At 38.4% G+C, this 24843-nt stretch overlaps 2 protein-coding genes across 2 annotated transcripts in view; one reads left to right on the top strand and one right to left on the bottom strand.

The window, feature by feature from the left end:
- Window positions 1-5803, bottom strand: part of EIPR1 (EARP complex and GARP complex interacting protein 1) — a 98562-nt gene extending 92759 nt beyond the window's left edge. The window contains exon 1 of the mRNA XM_082480929.1: window positions 5712-5803. Within this exon, the coding sequence (XP_082337055.1) occupies window positions 5712-5753 (42 nt within the window). The 5' untranslated portion in view covers window positions 5754-5803. The remainder of the gene's footprint in view (window positions 1-5711) is intronic.
- Window positions 5804-6587: 784 nt separating this feature from the next.
- TRAPPC12 (trafficking protein particle complex subunit 12) overlaps window positions 6588-24843 on the top strand; it is a gene marked incomplete at its 5' end in the record, with an annotated part of 51273 nt that continues 33017 nt past the window's right edge. Inside the window, 4 exons of the mRNA XM_082481909.1 lie at window positions 6588-7799; window positions 12420-12536; window positions 21860-21973; window positions 22838-22976. Coding sequence (XP_082338035.1) covers window positions 6588-7799; window positions 12420-12536; window positions 21860-21973; window positions 22838-22976 — 1582 coding nt within the window. The remainder of the gene's footprint in view (window positions 7800-12419; window positions 12537-21859; window positions 21974-22837; window positions 22977-24843) is intronic.

The following is a 24843-nucleotide window of genomic DNA, read 5'->3' on the forward strand; positions in this document are numbered from 1 at the left end:
ACATTTGAATATTTGCATTAAGGGTAATACTATCAAAAGAATTTCTGCAACCCATTTATTACTTGAAATTCATACAATCAATCTGTACTAACAAGCAGTGAACTTGCAATACAAGATGTAAAGGACGCAGTAGTTGGCTTGCAGTTCCCAAATCTGAATTTAAAGTTATTTGACCATCTGCTTATGCTCAAACCCAGAAATAGTTTACTGCTACTTGGGAGGGTGGGAGCAGAGAAGGGAAGGGGAAGAATGCTGGCTTTGCTGACGCCTCCTTCTGGAGGCAAAATACAAGAGTTCTCCCCCGCCTCCCGAGAAGCCCTAGGCTGATAATGTCATGAATATTTTTTCTGCATTCTGGCATAATTTCAATTTTCAAGTAGGTTCACTTTGATCTTTACTTAGGTAGGACAGCCGTGTTCCTCTCACCACAGTAGGAGACCCTCTATCATCAACTGTAATAAGCTGCAGTGACTCTGAGTGAAGAGGCTGGCAGCACATGTGCCCAGGTGACCTTTAGCGCTCTCAGACAGCTTTCTTCAAGTCTTTAACAGCACAAGAATTCCCACCACTAACATGTTTAGAGCACTGACCCTATTCCAAAAACAGATTCTGGAAACCCTCACAGTAACAAAAGCAACCATCACACAAAACCTTGCATAGCACAATCATCCTTAGAAATCCCACTTTCACACTGTCACTGTTCATTTCTCGTGCACCATAATGGTCACAATGATCTTTTTCCTTCAAGTTCATATAACCGTGTTCTCATTTTGTCATTAGTTTGTACCATACCTAACATTACCAAGATGCTGCTAATTGCTTAAGGATCATAAGAGAAATAGCTTCCACCTGATCCACTTCATATGGAATGAAGATCCTTGGGGGATTAGTTAAGAGAGTTTTGCCACTTAGCTATTTTTTCCCCTCAGTAGAACTTTAAAGCTAACAATATGTTAGATTGAAGTTCCACAAGAGGTCCTCCCAACTGAGATGCTGCTCTCAAGAAGGGTGCTGGAGAGGCAGGTAGGAAAACAAGTGAGAGAAGAGACGCTCAGCCTGGAATAAAATACACAGGACTGACACTCACAGGGCAAGTAATCTTAGAAAAGAAAGAGGACCGAGACAAAAACTTGGAATTTCATTAGGACATTATCATGCAGTTTCTTGAACTGGTTCAATTTGCAAAATAAATTCTCCAAAGACATCTCTAAAGCTATATCAAAACTAGATCCTTCATTCTGCTTAGACCTTTCTCTCTCACCCCACAAGAGACCAGAAAAGCTCTCCCAGGGAAGAGAACTCCACTGCCAGTAGGAGCTATGGTCTCTGCATTTGCTCCACTCCCATACTGGGAGCACAGCCGAGCCTGAGAAGCAGCACAGGTTTCCCAGATTACTGCACAAGTAACACACACCATTCTATAAAGTCCCCTTTTCACCGTCCTTCCAATAAATCTTCACCTGCCTTCTACTTGATCAAAGGTAGGTCAATTGAGCTATTCTCAATGCATACTGTTATTATACATATATACACATTGTATGAGACCTGTGACCCACCTATTTTAGTTGGTATTTTGCACTGTTTTCAGATTCTTAGAATAAGAAGTTACATTTGGCTTTACGGAAATTAAGTTTCACCTTACTCTTGCAAACACACAACAAAGTCCTAAAAATCAACAGTTTCTGTTCAGATTCGTAAAACCCGTTAACAACTAACTGACAATACAATATGGGCCACGTATCACTTATTCAATAAGCATAGCAGGACCACAATACAGTACACAAACTCTGACAAAGCATTAGTGAGTTTTTTTAAGCCTACTTCAGCCAGACCCCATCTCAAGGTGCAGCTGGAGCTACCCTTGTGTAGTATGGCCCTGCGGTCAGCCAGCAGGCTTTCTACTGTCCATCCCTCCTGCTCATTATGCTTCTCCCTTGCAAGTCTGTGTATTTTTGACATATAACATGCAGTAGGAATATCTGGCATGCTGAAATTCAGCTCAGTATTATGGTATCCCCAAAATCAATTAAATGTGCCAAACACATGCTCCATAATTATCACTCTCTGGAACAAGCAATGTTCCTCCTCCCTCCCCCCATGATGCTGGCTATCTTCTGTATGCTTGTAAACAAATGAGATGTAGGCTGTCCCCCCAGGAATTACAGTTGGCATTGCAAGTGAGCCAAGTACCTCTCCTGGAAAGGACCCCTCCACACAGCTCATTTCCAGGGGTATAAGCATCATCCAGTCAACCTTAAACTAAGGCCAGTACACTATTTCCAGACATTCGGTAGTGCTTACGTACCTACTCAAAATATCACTGTTTAAACACACAAAGAACAGGATGGTGAAAATTGTTAATACTTGAAAATGAATCCTCTTCAACACAGAGTTAAACATACCGTGTACTCCAGGTTAGATAGTAAACATAGGTCAACTCTACACTGGACAAGTAAGAAGCACATAATTTCACTGACAAAAAATAGCACTTAGAGATACTCCTGGGAACCCACTTACCACATTCTCATAATTCAGGATATTGGTGAAGTCTACCAAGATTCCTTTTAGAACCACCACCTTTCAGTATTGAAATACCCTGCAGCTACTGCCATTTCCTCATATTCATCATTATGAGGCACAGTCGCATCACTCAGTCCTCAACTCAACCAGCATCTCGCATTTTCACTCACCACCTGTTCCTCTGTAATTTTCTCATTTTCACTACACTTGGATGATCAGAGCAACTATGGTGAGATATTGTCTTTTTTAAAAAAAGAAGCTACAAAAAGAATCACACACCCTAAAATTCACATATATTTTGTATGCCTGTACAATGTTAATATAGCTCACAGACACACTGAAGAGTCAAAAACCCCACTCTGGGAATCTACATTTTTGGGGTTATATGAATGTTATAAACAGCAGAAAGAGTTGCAGACATCTAGTAAAACAGGGAGAACTAATCAGGTCAAAAAAAAAAAAAATCAACTAATAAGGTCAAAAAATTCAACTAATCATGCAGAAAACTGAATTCATCACTAGTTTTAATCTTGTTTTTCTGTTATATGCTTAGCTTCCTCCCTCCACCCCAGATAAAAAAAACCCCAAAACTATTTCTCAGTGTTACTAGGTAAAACTTTCTGCCCAGTAGTTACACATGCTAAGTAATTAAACACGGTTGTATAAGTGTTCAGGCTTTGTATCTTTAACATCCATTCTCATGTGTTAGAAGTGTGGGTGATGTGGTTCTTCTAAGTAAGACTTCCCCGTTCCACTAAGCCTTTTTTTGATGAAAACTGGACTCAAAAAAAAGAAATAAGTATTTGCTCATTATTCTAAGTTACCTTACTTATGCCGATACATCAAAACACAGTTGGTGGATAGCACCCTAGGAGGAATCAGCTTTATGTTCTTATAAACCTGGCCACATTGGATCAGATGAAAGGCATATCTGCACAACTACATTTTCTCTGGCAGTGGCCAAAGACAGAGATTCTTACTGACTGCTGGAGCTACATGTAGCTTCTTAGACTGAGATCCCTCATGTAGCTTCTAGGTGTCATGGTTTTGTGACATATAATTTTTATTCGTAACAAGAGAAAGAAGATCCCTCCCTCTTTTTAAATTCTTTCATTTCAAATCTCAACTTTGAATAAGTTTGTCATAGAGCTGAATGAAGATTGGAAATAAAAAAAACACCAAACATAAGAAACAACAAAATTATTTAAATGAGGCTGAAAAAGTCGTCTGAAGAGATGTTTTCAGTCACAGTGCTTCTGACAAACACTGGGAAAAAAGCAGTAGTTGTGATGGTGCAGCTAACCATTATCTCGCAACATACAAGAAACCAGGCTTAAAAAGAAAAACAATCTTTCTTTCTAGACCTGGAGATGCAAGTTGGAAAAACCATATCAGTTTTCATCAGTCTGTCTCCATCAGAGCCTTTTTCAGAAAGTACAAAGATGCAGTGTTTTAAAGCCACTCTGGCAGTTAATGGAGATAAGAAATAGAACCTTCATCTCTATGCTCCTTTTCCAACTTAGCCATAAACAATCTTTCCTTTACCTACCTTCTCTCTAAATGATCTGTATTAACAGTAATTCCCTTTGATTACAGCCATTCTCTCAGCTCTTTTGCTTTGTCCTCCCACCAGACAGCCCTGTTACATACTTTGCAGAAAAAGAGGAGAGGTCTGTACAGGTGTATGATTTGGGGGGGGGGGGGGGCATAGATCCATGGGGTCCCAGACAACACAGAGATTAGCTTTCCAAAATTCTGGAAGACCTATTATATATGACCTATTAGAAAAAAAAAAAAAAAAAACTATAAAATCTATTAAGTACAGGATATATTCTTAAATCTCTTTTGCAGAATAGAATTTAAGTTCAAGTTTTATTAATTTTGAAGTACAAGTTACAGCTATCTCTAGCCAATCACAAAATTATAGAGTATTATCACACTTCAGTAGATTTAACATTTAGTACAGATGAATATTACACACTAGCTCCTATATAAGAGGAAAACCAAACAAATATACAATTTGCTAAGGAGATCTATTGGTATAGTCAGGATTACAGAGCACACAACTCAGTGGTTAGGACATCCAAATCTGTTACAAAGAAGCTTCATATATTACTTTCCGCAAGCACTTGGTAAAGGTGAGAAAAAAAAAAAGTGGATGTTTACATATTTATATTAATACATCCACTGTAGAATGAAAACATTGCCCTGTGAACTGCAAAAGAAACACAGCGCCTCCTATTACTGCTATAATGGCAATGATGGTAAGCCAGCTGTTGCCAAAGAGAACACGTAACAGCTCCATAAAACCCTTATTGTAGGAACAAATCATAAACTAAGGTCTCTCTCACCCATCCAGCTACCTAGCTTTTTATTTTCCCAGAACTTGTAAAAACTTTATTAAATGCAAGACTTGTGTTACTCTGTGAAGATGATCAATAAGTTCCTAAGTTAGACAGTCCAACAACAGTCCCATTTCCTTATAGTCATTAATATGATGGACATACTTGTCCTATGCAACAAATGCACACTGTCCTGGTTTGGAACACATGGAACCCACAGCAAGAGATCCCACAAACATCAAGTAGCTTTACAGTCAAGTACAACCAAATAAAATTTGGAAGCAGTTTCATGCCCTCTCCTCACAGAAGTATTTTGATATATATATGTTTTGTTTTTTTTTAATTTCTGAAAAGGAACAAACAAGTACAAGAACCCCTTTGCAACTGCTAGTATTTTCCTGCCACTCCAGAGCAAGACGAAGACTTCTCCAGAGCAAGACAACACTTCTCCAGAGGCAAACCAGGGACCGGTGGCAGCGCAGGAGCCCCACCAGCCGGGCTACTCACGACCATGAGGGGAACGACCCCTGCCCTCGGCCCCTGCGCCCACACTGGCGCACCTGCCCTGCAAACAGCAAGTTTTTGGAACAGGGACCTAACTCCTACGCCCTGATCAGCCGCTTTTAAAAACCCCAACGCGGCAGGCAGGTACCAAGATCTACCAAGAGCCCGTGGTGCAACCGGTACCGCCTCAGGGGGCCGAGGGGCCGCCGGTCTCCCTGTGAGAGGGCCCCACAGCCCGCCCCGGCACTCCCCTACTCCGCTACACGCACCCAGCCCCGCAGCCACCGCCTTCCCGGAGGCAGGACCGACACCTACCAGCCCTCCTTCAGCCTCCCCCGCACCCACCTGGAACTCCAACCCGTAGATCACCGGCGCGTCGTCCTCCATCGCAGCCTGCCCCACGGCACACCCCGCCGTCCGCCGGCCTTTCTGGCCCTCGGCGCTGCCCGTCGCTCCCCGCTTCCGGGAGGCGAGTTTGCGCATGCGCACTCCCACCCGCCCCGGCCTGCGGCGCAGGCGCGGTGGGTGAGCGGCTCTCGGCGCGGTGGCGGAGTGGGGGTGTTGCCTCCGGGCGCGGAGGTGAGGGGAGGGCGGTCCGCCGGTGCGGCTCTTGTGCTGGCTGAGGGGCTCCCGGGTGCTGAGGCAGCTTCGGGGCCCCGGCCCTGAGGGAGAGAGGGCGGTGGGGACCCCCCGGGCTGCGCCAGGCGGAGGCTGTGGGGGAGGCCGCGCCCACCTGCGCCGCGGGGCGGTCAGGGCCTGGGGGGCCCGCGGTGGCGCTGGAGGAGGGGGCCGCTCCCCGGCAGCCCGGGGCCGCGGGGCCGGTGACGGCGGGGGCGGAAGCAGAGGCAGAAGCAGCCGGCGCCGGGCTGGGCAGCCCGCAGTGGTGGCAGCCGTGAACCCGCCCTTCCCTGTGCCTCAGTGGGGACCGAGCGCGTCTTCGCGAGCGGAAAAGCACATAGCGTTTTGTCGGTGTTTAGTGGGAGGCGTTTGCTCTTCAATCCCGATATTTTTTGCGACAAAGAGAAGACCCTTTTCAGAATGAATTAATTCTTTGGGTAGACGTTAAATGACAGATGTCAAATAATGAAATGACTATATTTTTAAAGCAAGAATTTCAGTTCTTAATACTGATATTTAAGGGTTTCCGGGTGGCATCGGAGCAATACCTGAGTAATAAAACTAATGCTTGTTTTGGTGGGGATTTTTCTCTCTTTAGCTACCATGGAGAATAATGAAACTAGTGCTAAGGATGCAAAGAGCACCTCAGATGAAGATGACAGCGGAGACATAGTTCAGCAGAAAACTCAGGAAGAAATTCTCTTTCACGAGGAAACCATTGATCTTGGTGGAGATGAATTTGAGTCAGAAGGGAATGAAACTGTATCAGAAGATTCAAATAATTTTGTAGATAAACTTAATGAACAAATGATGGAAAGTGTCATTATTTCAGATTCTCCAAACAACAGTGAAGATGACACTGGTGAACTTGGTTGTCTCCAGGAGATTGTAGAACAAATGGAAGCTAAAGATAATCAAAAAACACAAGCAGAAGGGGATAAAGAAGAGTTTTTAAGTAATGAGAGTGAAACTGAACACGAAGAAACACCCAAAGACATTTCTGAGATTGGAACAGATGATCAGGCATCTTTAAAGGAAGAATTAATTCAGGAAGCAGTGAAGGAGGAACCAAAGTTGGGAAACAATATTCCTGTTGAAACAAAACCAAATAATACTGATGAAAGCAAACGGGAGGATCAGATATCGTCACCCAGTACTAGCAAACCCTCTTCAGAGGTTGAGCCTATTCCTGTGTGTACCATCTTCAGCCAAGCAAACAATGTCAATACCCAGCCACAGTTCTTCCTACCTGACGGTTTTGAGCCTCAGATGGTAAAATCTCCCAGTTTTAGTAGCATAATTGAGACTCCAGTGAAATCGAATCCACAGGTGGTTCAACCAAGTCCTAGTCTAAGCAAGTTCTTTGGCGATACTGTTAACACTAATACTTTAGCTTCTGATTTTTTCGATTCATTTACCACATCCAATTTTATTTCTATTAGTAATCCCAATGCAAGTTCTTCAGTTCCAGAACAAATGTCCTCTCTTTCTAATGGTGGAGACAGTTCTTGTTCTTCATCTAACCCTACTTTCTCTGTGCAAAATGGGAGACCTGAAGCAGGTGGTCCTCCATCATCTCTAGAAATAACTCAGTCCCCCAAGCCGTTCTCACAAATCCAGGCTGTTTTTGCTGGGAGTGATGATCCGTTTGCCACAGCCTTAAATATGAGTGAACTAGATAGAAGAAATGATGCTTGGCTTCCTAGTGAGGAAACCAGAAATGTTCTCATTTCAGTTGCCACACAACAGTACAGCACCGTGTTCATAGATAAAGAGAATCTCACCATGCCTGGATTAAAATTTGATAATATCCAGGTAAGAGTCTACTATTGTATCTTAATGTATGAATATATTTTAGAAATACTGTGTAAGACCTGCCCAATAATCTGTATATCATAGTGCTTCATATTGTAGCTGATGGTCACCTTGTGTGTATTACTTCAATCCTTGTTAGAAAATTTAATGTCACTGCCTACTCATACGTGAAAGGGCTAAAACCAGGTCTGGTTTGTTCATAGTGAAATTTGTCAGGTACATTGAAAACCAGTGTTGACAGTTTCCACAGAATTCAAAGCTGGTTGTATTTTTAAGTAGTTTGTTTCTGGTCCTCCTAGTTAGTAAGATAATGTTTGCATTTGGAATATATGCAAAATCAGTATGCTGTACTACAAAGTCTGAAGGCTTTGTTTGCTTTTGGAATTTGCTGTTGCAAGCAAGTGGGAAATAACATTTTTCACTGATGTTCACAGTACTCTCAATAATGTTAACACTGACAGAAATCGCATCATTTGTATCTTTCCTAAGCAGTGGAAAGGTATAACTTGTAAGAAAATTGAGTGCTGGAGCAATCTACTGGGAAAGGATAACCTCAGAATTAAAGGGAAAACTCCAAATGGGTTTCCACTATTGTTTATCTCCATGATCTCATTTCCATCTCTTCTATCAGAGTTCCCAACTAGTGAGAAGGCATAAAGCGTTTTTTTCAGAATTTGAGAAATTTCACTCGGATCTATTCAGTATTTCTCATGAAGCAGTTTTATCCTGGCTGGTCAGCCAAGGCTAACTATCGTAATGGACTTTTAATAGGCTAATCCTACTCTTTATGTCTCTGGATAATAGAATTGTTGTGTAGAGAGATGGTGTTGAGGTTTTGGATACTTCAATCCTTAATTGTAGCATAACAAAGATTATCAGTCAATAGTCAAATACAAGCAGTGAGCAGTCTGCAGTAACTTCCCAATCTGCAGGAACTATCAGAAAAGTTTCTGGAGTGAATCAAGTGCAGACTTGTAGCTGAATTACCTGACAAATCTTAGGTTTCTGTCGCGAGCAACAAATTATACCAGTTTTAGATATCTTCCATGCTGCTGCTACTTCATGTGTTGGCTTTCTCTTAAAATACATGTTCCTTGTCACAGGGCCCAATAATGAGCATGAAAGAAAACACTGTAATAGGAAGCTACTCCTTCTCTGCTCCCTCTGAAAAATAATGGAAGGGTCCTTCCCACCTTTCCCAAAAAATCCCTTAAACCTTGATGAGTGATTCGAGAGCTTGTAGTATTTCTCTCCTGACAGATAATGGGTAATGGGATGGACAGAAGGAATGATCCCTTCCTCAGGCCCCAAGGATGCAGGCCTCCTTTTTCACAATAGTTCTCTTTCACCTTCCTCAATCCAGTCAATGATTAAAGGCTCTTTTTTACTGACGATTCCCTGAATCTGGACACATGCATATATGCAGATCTACCGTTTAGCATGTAATTGAAAAGAAGACGTTACAATGTTGTCCATGTGATGTATTTCTACAGTAAGACCTGATGTAAAATCATCAGGGGAATTAAAGGGGATTCCTGCTGCTTTCTTCATTGTTTATAATTTATGAACAATCAGACAGGCATGTCAGCAGGGATAAGTTTTGAAGTGCTTTATGTTTATACAACTTTCCTCACTTCCAGTTACTGCTTTTCAGTGGCCTGAGCGTGTGCCTTGACTGACCTGACATCCCCTGGTTTGGTATCATTGTTCCATATGCTTCTAGTACTGCCAATTGTGCGTTTAACTAAAACTATAATTGTAGAGTACTTGAAATGTCAACTGAAACATTGTGGGAGGCATGTTTTCAATGTTAAATCAGCTTCCAACAATGGTCATAACTGCTTTGGTGTGAATAGTTTGCTAATGCTAAATGTTAATGCAAGATGTTAAACCAGGCTGCCTGCAGTTGACAAAGAAGTTAGTTGAAAATTGCATATACAGTGAAGTGTAAGTGTGCTGCAGGGAAGGACTGGAATTTGGTATGATGTATATTGAAGAGTTCGGTACTTTTTTTTTCCCCTGCTCACTCAGAAAGTGTTTGTTCTTAGTACTAGTGTTGTCTTAAGAGTTAAGTGGATAAATCACACCAAGAAAAATACTAGATGTTCTCTATTTCAGCTGCATGCTGCTTTTTGCTGATCATTCACGACACATTATTTTTGTTAAACTGTCTTGGATTGTGTATGGTACAGATTATCTGTACCTGTGCTTTCTGAGTGTGGGAACAAATTGGAGTACTGCTTCCTATGCTCTTTCCATTATGCCTTTCTTCATCAGTTACTGTCTGCTGTCATGATGTCCTTTGTTTCATTCCATTAATTTGTAATGTTTCCTCCTCCAAAGTACTGTTGGGGGGAGGGGGATTAAAAATTCTTTAGTATTATGTCATTTTGCACACGCTGTCTTTTCTTAATCCTTCAGATTCTTCTGTCCAAAAGATGAAAATCCAGTTTATTCGTAGGATAGGTGACAGCATTAGAGGTAAAATTTTCCACGTGGTGAAACAGTAGTTACAGTCTCATTCCTCAAGAAACAGACACACAGAACAGAACAGAGAAACACAAACATATTTCCCATCACTGTCCATGTGGAAAGTGCAAATAATATCATTTATCTTTATCGTATCTAAGTTTACTGTATTTTGTGCAGCTCACCTTTTTTAGGCAAAAGGCTTTGTGACTTACTTTCTGCTCGCCGTGCTAACAGCTTCCTTTCTCAGTTCTTCAAGTGAATGTTTTCATATTCCTTTAGTGGGATTTTTGCAGATATCCCTTTGTATGCTTACATTTTTGCATAATTGCTTTCTGCTTTAACATCTTAAATATTGCATACCGTTCTAGTTAACACAGATGTGAAAAGATATAATGGAATTAAAATGGAGAGAGAGGAGGGATGGTAAGGAGTGCAGACGTTCTCACTTGTGAGTGGTAGCTAAAAAGAAGAGGACCTTTTGACTTACAAGAGCAATAATGATCTAAAACTCATAAAAGAATTAAAGTAAATAGAGGATTATGACTTACTGGTTTTATGGCAAAAGAACTGTTGAGTAATAAGCATAACAAAAGGAGATACTATTCTGCAGCCCATGTAACTGTTCATAAGTTGTAGAATTCATTGCCCTCGGATATTGAGAAAAACAGACCGAAAAATGAGCAAGACAAATGTCATAGGAGGTATGTCTGTCAGTGGGTGTTTAAAAATGGTAGGCAAATAAGTCCCCTGGTGCAGGTGGGCCATAAAGTTCTGTCTGCTTTAAGTTGAGAAAGACCAGTATGAGCTTTTTGTGTTTTTTAGGCTGTTTCTGTGAACATCTGCTATTCACTGACAGGACAGTGAACCAGACAGATCTTTACTCTGGCCAAATGTGGGTTACAAATTGCTTTCTGTTTAAAAATAAAAATATAAGTATCTTGTTAATATATTGCTGATAATTTTCCTTCTTTTCAGGTGTTTGCTTTTCTAGATTAAAATGCATAAAAACATAAGATCGGCCAAAATCTTACAGAAATAATTTCTGTACCTGCTTTTGGCACATGGTAACTTCTGAAGCCATAGGGGATTCTCTTGGATACAGGAGTGTGTATAGTCCCAGCAAGACTAGGACTCCCCTGCACCCTGTCCCACACTGTGTATTGGCAGACGTGGTACCTGAAGAGTGTGCAGACAATAGCAGCACAGTTTTAAACATCTGCCAGTATGTGGTTCACAGTTTTTCAGTAGCTGCTTGACATTAAGCTTGAATTTCTTGATTACCTGTTGAAAATCTGTAGTACACAGAAACACAAGGTTGTCAGCCAACAGATGGGAAGGCATGGAAGTCAATCGTTTAACAAAGACTAGAGGGGAAATTGAGGCACAGAGGGTGCCATATATGGAGTTACTCAGTTTATTGTTGGCAAAGCTAGAAATAGAACCTGGTTTTGAACACTATTCCTCTTGGCTGCTGCATTTCATAAAATGTAGAAGTAATCTTGCCTAACTTTAGAAATCTCTTTCAAATATCTGTGTCTCAACTAGTCTCAAGTCTTCAAATTACTGAGCTCAGATAACCCAATTTCTCTGACTGATTCCTGCAGTTAATTCTTTTGAAATTAAGAATATGTGTTGAAGAGTTGCTGTTTAGTTGGTTTTATGATCTCTCAAAGTTTATTTTCTGTGGATACTTAAAGCTATTCGATCGTGTGCATGCTTATCTTTGGTCAGTAGATTGCACCTTTCAACATTAATTCCATTATAAAAGCCTGTAAAACTTACTGTGTTTTGTAAGATCTTTGAAGAGTATTTTGTAAGATCTTTGAAGGACAATAATACGAGAAGCAAATAAGCCTGGATGTTTCTATGCTAACTGAAACCTAAACATTGCAAATAAGAATATAGCAAATAACGTGTAGTAAATCTGGAAGTATTCATTAAAATGCTGTAAATATAGACACATTTATATTCATTTCACACAAAAAGTACTGGAAAACAAGCATTTCTCAAAGGGGAAAAACCGGTTTTAAAAAACCTGTTTTTTTGAAAAAACTGTTGCTTAGCTTTAATTCAACATTTTATTTTGCTAAAATAACGTTTAAAAGTGTCTTGTTATGTTTCTTCTTTTTGTGTTCCATGAACACCAAGGGAGATGCAGTAAAAGACTTAATGCTTCGCTTCCTGGGGGAGCAAGCTGCGGTGAAGAGACAAGTTTTAAACGCCAACTCTGTGGAACAGTCATTTGTAGGCTTGAAACAGCTAATTGTAAGTAACAATCTTCATAATTCAATATGTATTAAATACCATGCTTCCCAATACCGCTGGGAGCTACTGACTGTGAAGGGAAACTAAAAAAAAAAAATCTGCATATCAGTCTGTTCGGGATCCTGCAAAAGTATGAGCCAAAGTCCAGTAGTTTTTAGTGGGAATGACACTAGGTTTTAAATATCGGGTTGTAAATGATGGAGTACACAGTTTTTTATATGCAAAGGTTGGAAAAAAGGTAATTTTAAGTTAGTGTGAGTTATATCAGCTGTTAATTTTTATGTAATGATGTAATGTAAATGATTGCAAAACAGATTTTAGTGGATTTTTTGTTTATCGGCATATGTATTATTCATGTTTTCACCTTATTGCTTTACAAAAGGTTAGATGTTCTGATGTGATAATTTCAACTGCTTTAATTTTTTATTTCGATGCAGGAAAACTAAACTTAATGACTTCCAAATGAAAGGTTAATTTTCTCTAAGTTAAAATCCTTTCCTTAATGTAAATATTTCGGACCTGAAAATAGTTACATCTAGTAGCCTTGTGAATATTGCCTTGTTCTTTCAATCATTGTGTTCCTGTACAAAACTAATTACTGTTACATGACTGAGCCTTATTTAATCTGTTGAAATATCAAAATATTTCAGGCTTTTTTTTTTTAAATGGATGAAAAATTACTGAAGAAAAGTAGTGAGGAAAATAAGTGTTAGGGCAGTCTGTATTTAGTATTTAACATCTTTTGTGTTACATGTAAAGCTTCAGAAGAGACTTTTTGTTATGTTAGGAAAACTCTAGGTGGTCTCCTCAAGCATTGTTAAAGGAATTCAGAGGTAATTTTTGAAATTAAACCTCAAAAAACAGATTGTGTTCTACATCCTGGAGGTAGATGTTTTTCTGTTTGTCTCAATGTTTTTCTTAACTTGAGAGTTTGGAGGGGGAAAAAAAATCTTATTAAAAAATGTCATCCCTATCAGTGTCGAAGTAGGAAAAGTCTTTTTCAGCACTTCCTTTCCCTCTTCCAGAAGAGGAGTTTTGACATATAGGAAATCTTTTTTTATTTGGCCTGGTAGCTGTGTGGATGAGAAATGTTATTCTGTGCTGCAGACCATCTTGTACCTTTAATACAGTGCTGCCACTGATACTGTTTTAGCTTTGAGTGTGCTCTTAAGCTCCAGAAGAGCAGTGTTAAGGCTTTTAGGATCAAAGCAGAGAAGACAAGGAGGCAATCTGCTGCTGTCAGATTTTTTTGCTACCTGTAGCAGATTTTTTTAAAAACTTGTCTTATTAGATAGGGTGTTTTTTGGTAAAATTGCAGCCATTCAGCCAGATATCAGGTTGTTCTTAATTTTTCAAGGCTTCCAATCATTAGCTGTTGGTTATTATTGAGTATGCAGTATAAATATTTCTCAGTTTTGTTTGCAGAACTCTGTTTCTTTTTATGACAAGAATTAGGGGGTTTGGGGTTTTTTTCCTTGCAAACATTGCTGTTTTTTTCTGAAATTCTTAATGTGGAAAACTTATTTCTGATTGGCAACAGTCCTAAAAGTAAAAGGTATTTCAGAGTAAGGAACATTAAAATCCCATGCTAGATAATATTAATTAAAAAGATGTGTGCTTTTTACATACACAGTAGGCCAGAATGACATATAATAAGTGCTCTGTTATCAACTACCAATTTTACTTTCTTTATTAGTGAATTCCTGACCACGTATGTTGAGTGAATATGTCTTTTCATGCAAACAGCCACTTACAGGGAATATTTTCATTAACATTCAAATAAAAACTGGTAAAAGTTGGAAATGTTGCTATGCAGTTTCCATAAAGTTAAGATGTTTTTTCCTTAGCTGTTTGTTTGGTATCCATGTAAACTACACATGAACATGAGAATTAATGAGATTGTTTCAGTCACCCAATTAAGTCCCTTGCAGCAACGGACAGCCACTTCACGGAATCACGGAGTTTCAGAGTTGGAAGGGACCTCTAGAGAACATCTAGTCCAACTCCCCTGCTAAAGCAGGATTGCCAGAGCACATTACTCAGGACTGCATCCAGGCGGGTCTTGAAAATCTCCAGAGAAGGGGACTCCACAACCTCCCTGGCCAGCCTGTTCCAGTGCTCTGTCACCCTCACCGTAAAGAAGTTTTTCTGCGTATTTGAACGGAACTTCCTGTGTTCTAACTTGTGCCCATTACCCCTCGTCCTGTCACTGGGAACCACTGAAAAGAGCCTGGCTCCATCCTCCTTCAGCCCACCCTTTAGATACTTATATGCCATAATAAGGTCTCCCCTCAGCCTTCTCTTCTCCAGGCTAAAGAGTCCCAGCTCTCTCAGCCTTTCCTCATAAGGCAGATGCTCCAAGCCCTTAATCATCTTAGTTGCCCTTTGCTGGACTCGCTCCAGCAGTTCCCTGTCCCTCTTGAACTGGGGAGCCCAAAACTGGACACAGTATTCCAGTTGTGGCCTCACCAGTGCAGAGTAGAGGGGGAGAATGACCTCCCTCGACCTACTGGCCACACTCTTCCCTATGCAGCCCAGGATTCCATTGGCCTTTTTGGCAACAAGGGCACATTGCTTGCTCATGGATAAGAGTTTATTTCAAAGGGGTCCACAGTACAGAAGAGAAACGCATAGAATTAGGGTAGACTTCAGCTTCAGGCTGATACCTGTTATTTAGGTGTTTACATGTGAGCTGATGTCTGAACTCTCAAGTCAAAAGAGATCTAATCAATACAGTTACCAATCACATCTAAATTTAGATGTGTAAATCTGGGATCCCATCTAAAATTCTCAAGAACTGTCACTTGCTGTAGGAAGGCACCAGTGGCAGCTGAAAGCAAAAGTGAATGTTAAGTCCTGTTATGAATAAATTTGTTAGGTTAAAAATCTCAGATGATCTTGGGTGAACTCCATCCTATTACGTGAAGGAAAGAAAAGGGAGAAAAAAAAAAAAAAGTAATATTCCAAGTCTCTCTGCTCCAGAGGAAAATGCTTCATTTGTATCTAGTTACTGTATTAATCCTGTGTGAATGGGAAAAGCACAGTAAGTGGCTCATAAGTATCCCAAATCTTCATACCACAGGTCTTCAGCTGCACCTCTGGAATTCCTCTATTCTACTATACAGTTTCTTCTGTTAGCTTATTTAGCGGTTTTAACAAATACAGATTGCTACTACTTTCAAGGCTATTCCAGAACTTTCCTTTGGTGGTTAATCAAAGGAATTCTAATCAATCTTCTCTCAAAATCTTTTTTTCTAATAAAAGATAAAATTGTTTACAGCGATTTAAGTGTTTTGATCTCATGTTGCTTTTTAAGTCATTTTCTTTTCTCAATATTTGCTTCCTCTTCCCTGGTACTTTGTATGGATAGACAGCAGTGACATTGCCACTTCTCAGATTTTCTTTTTAAAGGCAAAGATAATTCTTCTAGTCATCTCATCGTGGATGTCTTCGTAATCATCGTAGGAGCTCTTCTCAGAATCTTTTCCAATTGAAGCTACCATCTTTTTATTAGCGTTGTCTAGAACTCAACACGTTATATTCTAAGTTTTGTAACTTTCCCCGTTAATGATTGTGTTTTATCTTTTCTATTATTCTGATATTGTAAATCATCTGATCCCTGTTTGGTGATGTGGTCCTTACGTACATTGACAATACTTCCTAGATGACATCTGCAAATGCAGATACCAGCTCCATTCATCAGGGTCACAACAGAATATCTTAAATTGGATTGATTGCAGTATACATCCTTGAATAGGAACTTCACACCTTCCTTATAAAAGTTCCAGTAAAAAACATTTACTTGTACAAGTTAAAAGACAATTCTGTGGGTAAGATGAAGTTAGTGCTCACAGAAAAGAATGTTGGAGATTGAAGTCCTTTTTGGGGAATCATAGTGCAAACAGTCTGCAAAAGTTTCTTCAAGTGCAATTAGTTGCCGGAAAACAAATGTTATCAAGAAGGTGGTAAGCTGAACTTCCAAAGGTGCACCTTTTCTGATAAGACCACCAACAGCAGCAGCATTTCTAAGGCACAGTTGTTCACCAGGAACTGAACTCAGGTTAAGCTCCGCTAACAAAATTGTTTGTTCAGCATGAATTTGGTCTCTAGTTGATTTGAGTGAGATCTATACCAGTAACCCAAAGATGCATAGTTGTTTTATTGAACAACTGTACTTCCACATTTTAAAATTCTGCTGTGGAATGGGTGAATTGGAAATGCTTTACTTGTAGGCTAATGGTGAAGAGGTTGTGCAGTTGAACTAGTTTTAGAGCTTCGAGGCTTTTAAGAAATATGGGAGTGCTGGAGCAGTCCAGCAAAACAATTCTATAAATCGATGTGCTTATCATTGAAGTGATAACTTGTCAATAGTTACACATCTGTAGAGGCTAAGTGTTTATATTATTCAACTGAAAACAGAAAATCTGAGATTTCAGTTTCTGAAAAGTTTTATTAATTTGGTATAGGAACAGGCATTCACCTCTAGAGCAAACAAATGTAAGCAAGAGCTTGTCTTCACAGCGTTGCTTTGTTTTACAGCAGCAAATAAAAATTACACGTACAAGGTGCAAGCTGCAATTATGTTAGTTCCTGTTATTCCATATTTTAGGTTAATTTTTTACCATCGTTTGAACAAATAGCACAGTATTTCTTACTAGAGACCTTTTGATATTTTGAGTTTTAAGGTGTTTGCAGCCATAGGAAAATTATGTCTTTGGTAGTTGTCAAACCTAAAAAACAACTACTGTATCTTGCCACTATAAATACACAAAGTTTGCTCTAAGCATGCAATCATTTCTTCAAGCTACTAGACCAGGAAAGGGTTACTAACTACATTTTCTTAACTGATGTGAAAGTGCTCTACCAATGTAATTTACAGGGGAGAAGAATGTCATAGCTAGTGGAGGAGGACATTTTAATCACTTTAATGGTGTTACATGTAAACTTAATGACTCCCTTTGAGTCTATTTAAAAAAAAAAATCATATACTGTTACTTTTGCATGTGATTAATGTTGTATTCATACATATATTTTCAGATATAAGTAACATGGATACAGTGGTATGGTGTACATATTCACTTTAATAAATTAGAAATTATCCTTAAAAATAGGGGAGGGGGCTGTGTTCCTTGATTTCTAAATCAGTGAGCAATTTCCAATGTTTTTGTAGCTGATTTGAGAGAAGATGGGAGACACAAGTAGCACAAACAGTAATTGGGGGCTTGTGGGGGTGGTTGCATATCTACACTAAAAAGCATCATTTTATTGAGTGAAATTTCAGTGGCTAACCGCCAAGTCAAAATTGTTTTTATGAGAGACTGAATAATGTTACAAATTCTCTTTGTGTATCAGGTGAGTTCCCTTTCCATTGAACACGTTTTTTGTAGACGTCCAGTCTGCATGACTCTCTTTGCTTGACAGAAGAATTCTGCCTGGGTATTGGCCGTATTTGTTGCATCACCAGAGCTTCACTGCTTTAATTCAGGAAACCAATGTACAGTATTGTATACAAAGGAGAAATATGAACATTTTTGCAATCGTGTGTCGAAGATCTTTGTTCAACCGTAATTAAAAGACCTGCACAAGGAGACTTCGAAGAAACAGTTATGCATATGAGACAGTGGTATTCAGCTATTCAGCAGTATTTTTCCAGTCCAAATCAGTGAAAAACTTCACAATTGAATGAAAACACATTCTTTCAGATACAGTGAAAACTCTGATAATTAAAGTTCTTATGACACTTTATTCAGAAAGGAAGAAATGTAAATAAATCTTTTTTCTGGACAGACTACCGTTTTGGCTTGTATTGGGTCATTTTACTCAATTGGAAGATTTCTTCACTTCCGAATCTGAAAAATATAGCACCATCAGTGCTATTCTTGTATTTGAAGGAGTAACATTCTAGTTTTAGTCACTGGAATTCTTTTCTACCCTACATCGCATTCCTTCATCCCCCTTTGTAGAAAAGAAGCATGTTGAAGACATTGGGATGTACAGAATATCTCAGTTGGTTTTAACTGTGTCCAAATGGACTAGAAGCATTACCAGATCTTTAGACATGGGTTTATCAGAATTTATAACTCCTATTTTGTACTGCATTTCAGATGTTTTTTTAGGCTGTTTCCTTTTATTGCTTTTAATAAAAGGGGATGATGATAGTCTTAGTTGGGTTCTTATTTTGAAAATGATGGAAAGTCAGTAAAATGAGGAGTTGAGAGTTGATCCCCTTACACTGTCATTTTTATCTCTCAAAGCTGTGGATACAGTATTTGGTTAGGTTGGACGTGTGATCAAAAGAAGCAGTGAGATAATAGGCATACTGGTTTTGTTCCAAATATGGCACATCAGATTTTGTGCAAGTGTCCTGGTTTGAAGTAAAACAGAACCAATTTTCTGTTCAGTAATTTTACTTTGCAGCTAAGCCTCTTCTAACTACTGAAATTAACAGCATATTGTGCAGAAACTGTTCGCACTGCTTTTATTGAAGAGAGAAGGGTAAAAAAGTGTGGTCGGGGGATGCTCTGTAGCACAGAAGTCTATCACCTTAAGCTACAGAAAAAATTTAGTTCCTACCTCTATGGGGTAATAGCCTGACAAAATTCTGGCACTGATGTCTACTTTTTTTTATTTAAACCTAGAATCATTGTATTCAAAACTTGGACAACTTACAAAGTTCAAAGAAAAGATAAAAAATTATTAAGCTGGTTCTGTCTTTCTTAAAGAAAAAAAAGAAAATCCTTTTCATCTGAAACCTGTTTTATTATGCTGTTTCCTCATCTGTATGTAAACTTCCTCCAGGACCTCTTCTGATATTGTGAAGAAGAGAGAAGTTCTTCAAGGACTAATGCAATTACATTGTCTATTGGTTGGCTGATCTGCTTGTCCTAGCTTTGGTGGATGTCCAGCAGTCAATATTGAATTGGTTTGGTTTGGTTTTCTTTTTTTAATTTTTGTTTATGTTATATGGACCCAAAAATATTCCTTAATGAGTTAAAAATCTGGACTAGTAGTGTGTAAAAAGCACAGAAAACGTACAAGCTGGTGCCTTTCATTAAAAGAACAACAGCTCCATATTTTTTGTGAAAAAAAGATTTGCTAATGTCATGTGTAGAAAGAAGTTCTCTTCTGCCAGGGTGATACTGTGTTAGTGAACTATTTGGCAATAGTATTTGGTTGATGGTATTTTTTCTAAGGGAAAGTAATGTTTTCACACTGCTGCTGGAGGACCATGTCCTGATCATCATAGAGTGTTTATTTTATTCTTTGAGAATATTCTTCAGTATTTTTGATGCTATATCTGAAGCTGTAGTATCCATATTTGCTTTGAGCTTCTAGTTACGACTTACAAAGTTCATCCCGCTTTCAAGAACAAGGGACCTGGGTTGGAAGGACTGTGTGGCTGTAGACCAAAGGAAATGTGAACATGACTGACCTGCAAGGTTTTGAGGGGTGTTTGAAATAACTAGCACATTTCTGGTGAGCTGGCAACTCTGGCAACTGTAAGTCTGGTACAAATTGCCAGAGACAATAATGTGTCCTACTAATTTCAAATTAACTTATGCTGCCAGCAGCCTTCTGTTAAGCTTCCACAGAGAATTATGCTCCACGACCAGCAGGCAGCTCTAATTTTGAAATCATGAAGAATATAATGTTGCATTTTCCAGCAAAGACTGTTTTTACAATGGTCATCAGACTTGCTTCTCCTGTCTGTCTTGTTCTATTTTTTTTGTCCATGCCTGAAATAGAATTTTAAGAATTGTAGCACCTACGTTTGTCATAAATGTTCTGTTATTATTTTTGGATCCTGACTCTCATTTGGGAAGAAAAGTTAAACAGTTTTAGAGTCTGTGTCTGCTTCTGTTCTAAGTATAATAAGAAATTAATTTGCCTCTGCAGAAGAGGAATAAATTTCAGGTAATCCATGGCAGTGTCTTTCAGCTTTTCTAAATTGATACTGATATATGTTGAAGGATGTTATAAATGCATTATCAATTCCTGCTCCTCCATAAGGGCGTAGAGATCTCAAAAGCTGCTGTGCTGCTTTGTGGTCTTGCTGTCAGCCAACTTCTGTGTTTTCAGTGGAACTCAAATTTTTATCTGGGATTTGACAAGGCAGGGGAGAGATGAGGTGGTCATTGCACAGTGATCAGCGTAGTGGCCCCTTGAACTATATGGCTGCAAGTTGGGGGCCAGAGTGTATGAAAACTCTTCAGCTGTTACTACTAGTTTTTGTTTGCTGTGTTGACATGTTTTCTAAACTCTAAACATTGGAAAGAGTTTAATAAAATACCAATTCAAGGCGAATACCTGAACTTTGCAAGCACCAATATAAATATATTCTATTCCTTTACATTTCATCAGACAACATGCCAGTTTTCTATTACATTTATCATTATTTTTTTTGTGTATTTAAGAAACTATTTGAAAAAAGATTACTTTCAGGAAAAAGATATGTTTGTTTTATAATAACCTGCTGCCTACATGTCTCTTGGAAAACTCTTCTGTATGATAGAAAAGTATGATAGCTTAAAACCCATGAAGCATTAGTCTGTGTTTTGTTTGCTAGTGTTAGCTATTTACATGGCTACATTAGCATACACAAGGCAGAAGCATTAATAGGATGATCGTGTGACAAGACAGTTTCATTTGTCTAACTAGGAATGATTTGTTTTATGAATGAAAATATTTATATAAGAGTATTTTTAAGTTAGCCATGCAGTGGAAATGCAAATGTTTACATTTTATAGGTGAAACAATTGTTATTGTTCTGAATTTATCATTTTATGCATTGTATTGTTTCTTGTCCTTTGTTCTTAATTGATAGGAATTCTGTGTTCTGAGCAATGTTAGGAAAGTCTGTTTTCATTAAATGAACTGCATTAGGGTTTATAATCTGAAATACTGAAGTCAGTGAGGTAGGAATAGATGTTAAATGCTTTATAACCGTAGACTAAGTTGGATGTGGTTATTGAAATTTGGCTGGCAATTTTTTTCTCTTTTGAAGAGAAAACAAAATTGTGAATATTATAGTATATTCAGGTATATTAGCAAACATGATATAGCTTTAAGTTTAGAATCCCATATGGCGTTGTGTATTCTTTTGTTTTAGTGATCTGATAATATTAACTCTCTCTCATGCTTGATTTCACTTTTTGCCTAATTAGATGTGCAGCTTTGACAAATGACATTCTGCTGCTCACCGGCCAGCTCTCCTGACCTTGTCATTATTACTGATGGGTACATGTAGCTGCTTCAGGCAAAATAAGCAGTTGGGCATTTTAGGGACTTTATGATTTTGCTACTTACTCTTTTTTTCTTCCCAGAGCAGTAAAAACTGGAGGGCAGCAGTTGACTTGTGTGGGCGTCTTCTAACTGCACATGGTCAAGGCTATAAAAAAAGTGGGCTACCTACTAACCATACAACAGATTCTTTACAGGTATGCTTAAATATACAACCTTGTCATTTTTTTCCAAAAATATTCACAGTGGTGTTGTTTTAACATGACCAAACTTCTTTTCCTAATTGTTATCTAATAACTGAACTTATTAAAGCATTGTAGCAAGTCACATTTTCTGTTTGCTTATGTAAAGTAGGTCCTTATTTAAACCAAAATATTTTTCAAAGTATATTCTATCTTGATAGTGTGTTCTTAAAGGTAAACACACTAGTCAAAAGGAATATATTTTGTTGTCTTGGAAGACTCACTGTGCTAAACTTCGTGGACACTATCTAGATTGTGAACTTTGTAGTAAGATTTCAAATGTTAGAAGTATGTTTCATGATGATAAAAAACCAAGAACCCAAATTAATAAAGGTTCAGGAAACATTACGAGAGTTTTACTGAATAAAATGTGACCAGGTAACAAGTCGTGATTCTGGCCCAAGTAATGGAGTTTCAACAAAATCATAATAGATTTAAATAATTGCATAAAATTGGAAAAACAATTAAAAATCAGACTGATAATTCTTACATGCTAACTCAATTTAAAGAGAGATGTTCTAATTTTGAAGCAGGCTAGTTTTTAAACAACTTCTTCAAAATCTCAGTACCTTTGCAAACAGTTAAAGCATCAGTCCTCCTGGTTTTATTTTAATGATCTTATGAAAAGTGTTCTGTGAAAAAGCGTGTGTAAATAGAAATCCTGATTCTTATTAGCGAGCAACATAGAAAATCTTTACTGAACTTTATCAGAAAAACTTAGTTGAAATTGTGTTCGGATATGGCTTGAGATTGAAGCTAATAACAAACTTTGTGTTTTCCTTTTTTTTTTTTTTGTTTTTTGTATGTTTTAATTTTTAGTTGTGGTTTGTGAGACTAGCATTGCTGGTAAAACTGAATCTATTCCAAAATGCAGAAATGGAATTTGAACCATTTGGAAATTTAGACCAGCCTGATCTTTATTATGAATATTACCCTCATGTATACCCTGGACGAAAAGGTAAGATACGTGATTTATAAAATGCTTTTTATTTTTGCCATTTTTACCAGTTGTTATAAAATAATGGATTCAGGGGTTTTCGATTCTAAAGCACTTGGTGAGCTTTGGATTATTTCTTTTTTATTTTTTTTCCCAGAAGAGCATGATTAACTATATTATTTCCTCTTAAGTTCATCCAGGTACTACCAATATGCTATTTTTAACACTCGCATGTCCATGCACATGTGCTGATGCAGGTATTATTTTCTTAGGTTTCCTGGTTTCTAGGATTTAAAATAAAATATAAAAAAATAGAGCTAATTTGATAATTTTCCGTAATAAAAAAAATACTTGTTAAATGTAACATTGTTATCTCAGTAATTCAAACAAAATAAAAATCAGTAATATACTATGTATCCCATTGTTAAAAAGGAAAACAGACACTGCTAGCCTCAATTCTTTGTAAGTGGTTTATCTCGAGTTATACATGCACTACTTCCTGCTGCTCCCAATAGCCAATAGGTTAACCAGATAGTTCCACTACCCAGAATATTTTAGTCCTCTCAGGGTCTGGATTTGAAAAATTTCTGGTTTTAGGAGAAATTTCACTCCCGTTCAGGATGTTCTGAAATTTTATTTTTTCTAGATCTGTGATTTAGAAATAAATAACTCTCTGATGCAAGTACACTGTTGACTGATCTTACTGTTCTTTGGCTTTCGTATTTGAACCACAGCATATAATAAAATGCTTGTAACAGTTGTAATAGGCAGCGCCATTCTCTGAAAAAAGTGTAGTCTATTTTACATAGATGCTGATAGTCTCAATGAGGAAAGCTAGAAAGACACAGAGGTTTTGAGGTTGCTAAGGAAGGGGAGTTGGTGTCAAGAAAGTTCAGCATCTTTCGCAGAAGATGGTTTCTTCTTTTTAGTGATGTAAGGATCAGTTGTAGCCCAGCATGGCCAATGTGGACTGCCTAGAGGAAGTCCATCTGACATTACTCAGCATCTTTCAAGCAATCACAGGCAAAAATTTCATGTTTTGCCTTCAATATATTCAATGCACTGAGAAGAAACTGTTATTTTTGAGAGAGAGGTTTTGGTCATCAGGTTGGACAGCTCTTTGGATCTGGTTGTATTTTGGCAGCTTTGCACATGATGAAATGCTGCACCGGTGTAGTCTTCCCCCAGCTATATGTATGTCTCCACATCTTTTTTCAGCATTAAAATTAAGTTATTTTGCTGAAGAAAAGAATCCTTGAAGGTCATGTCAATATTTGAGGCATTGCAGTCCTCTTGCCACAGAGCATAAAGGTGGCAACAGTTCTGGACAGTCTGGACAGCTGTTGCAAACATGTGTCCTGTGACTGAACTTTGGATCCAAACTGTCTTTGCAGCCACCACTCAACCACTACAGCTATTTCATTCAAATTATGAAAGTGTCTATGGTAAAGAGGTGAGCATAAGGAAAATATCCTATTTTGTGATTATATGCCTCAGTTCATTTTTAACAGCTGAGCATACCAACCGGGACCATAATCTGCTCATCTGTAAGGAAAATAAGATCAAGGTTGGATGGAGCTGACCTGCTGGTTGTAGATACATCATATAAATACAATGTGATTAAGATGTGGGAACAGCTATCAAACTTCCCTTACGTGGTTTTGAGGAGAGAGAGATGCAGGGAGGTAGGAGAGAACAAGCAGTTCTCTTCTGGCTAACATTCAACTACACGGTGCTGGATTATGAATAGGGAAATTTTGTATACATGCATCGTTAACCCACTAATTTGAATAATAAAATAGATATAAATCATTCGTATATTTTGGTTTAAATGTATTAGTATGAATCCACAATCCACTGCTGTTTGGTAATTTTGCATATCATTTTG

The sequence above is a fragment of the Vanellus vanellus genome, assembly GCF_965231255.1.
Source record: "Vanellus vanellus genome assembly, chromosome: 3".
Lineage (NCBI taxonomy): Eukaryota > Metazoa > Chordata > Aves > Charadriiformes > Charadriidae > Vanellus > Vanellus vanellus.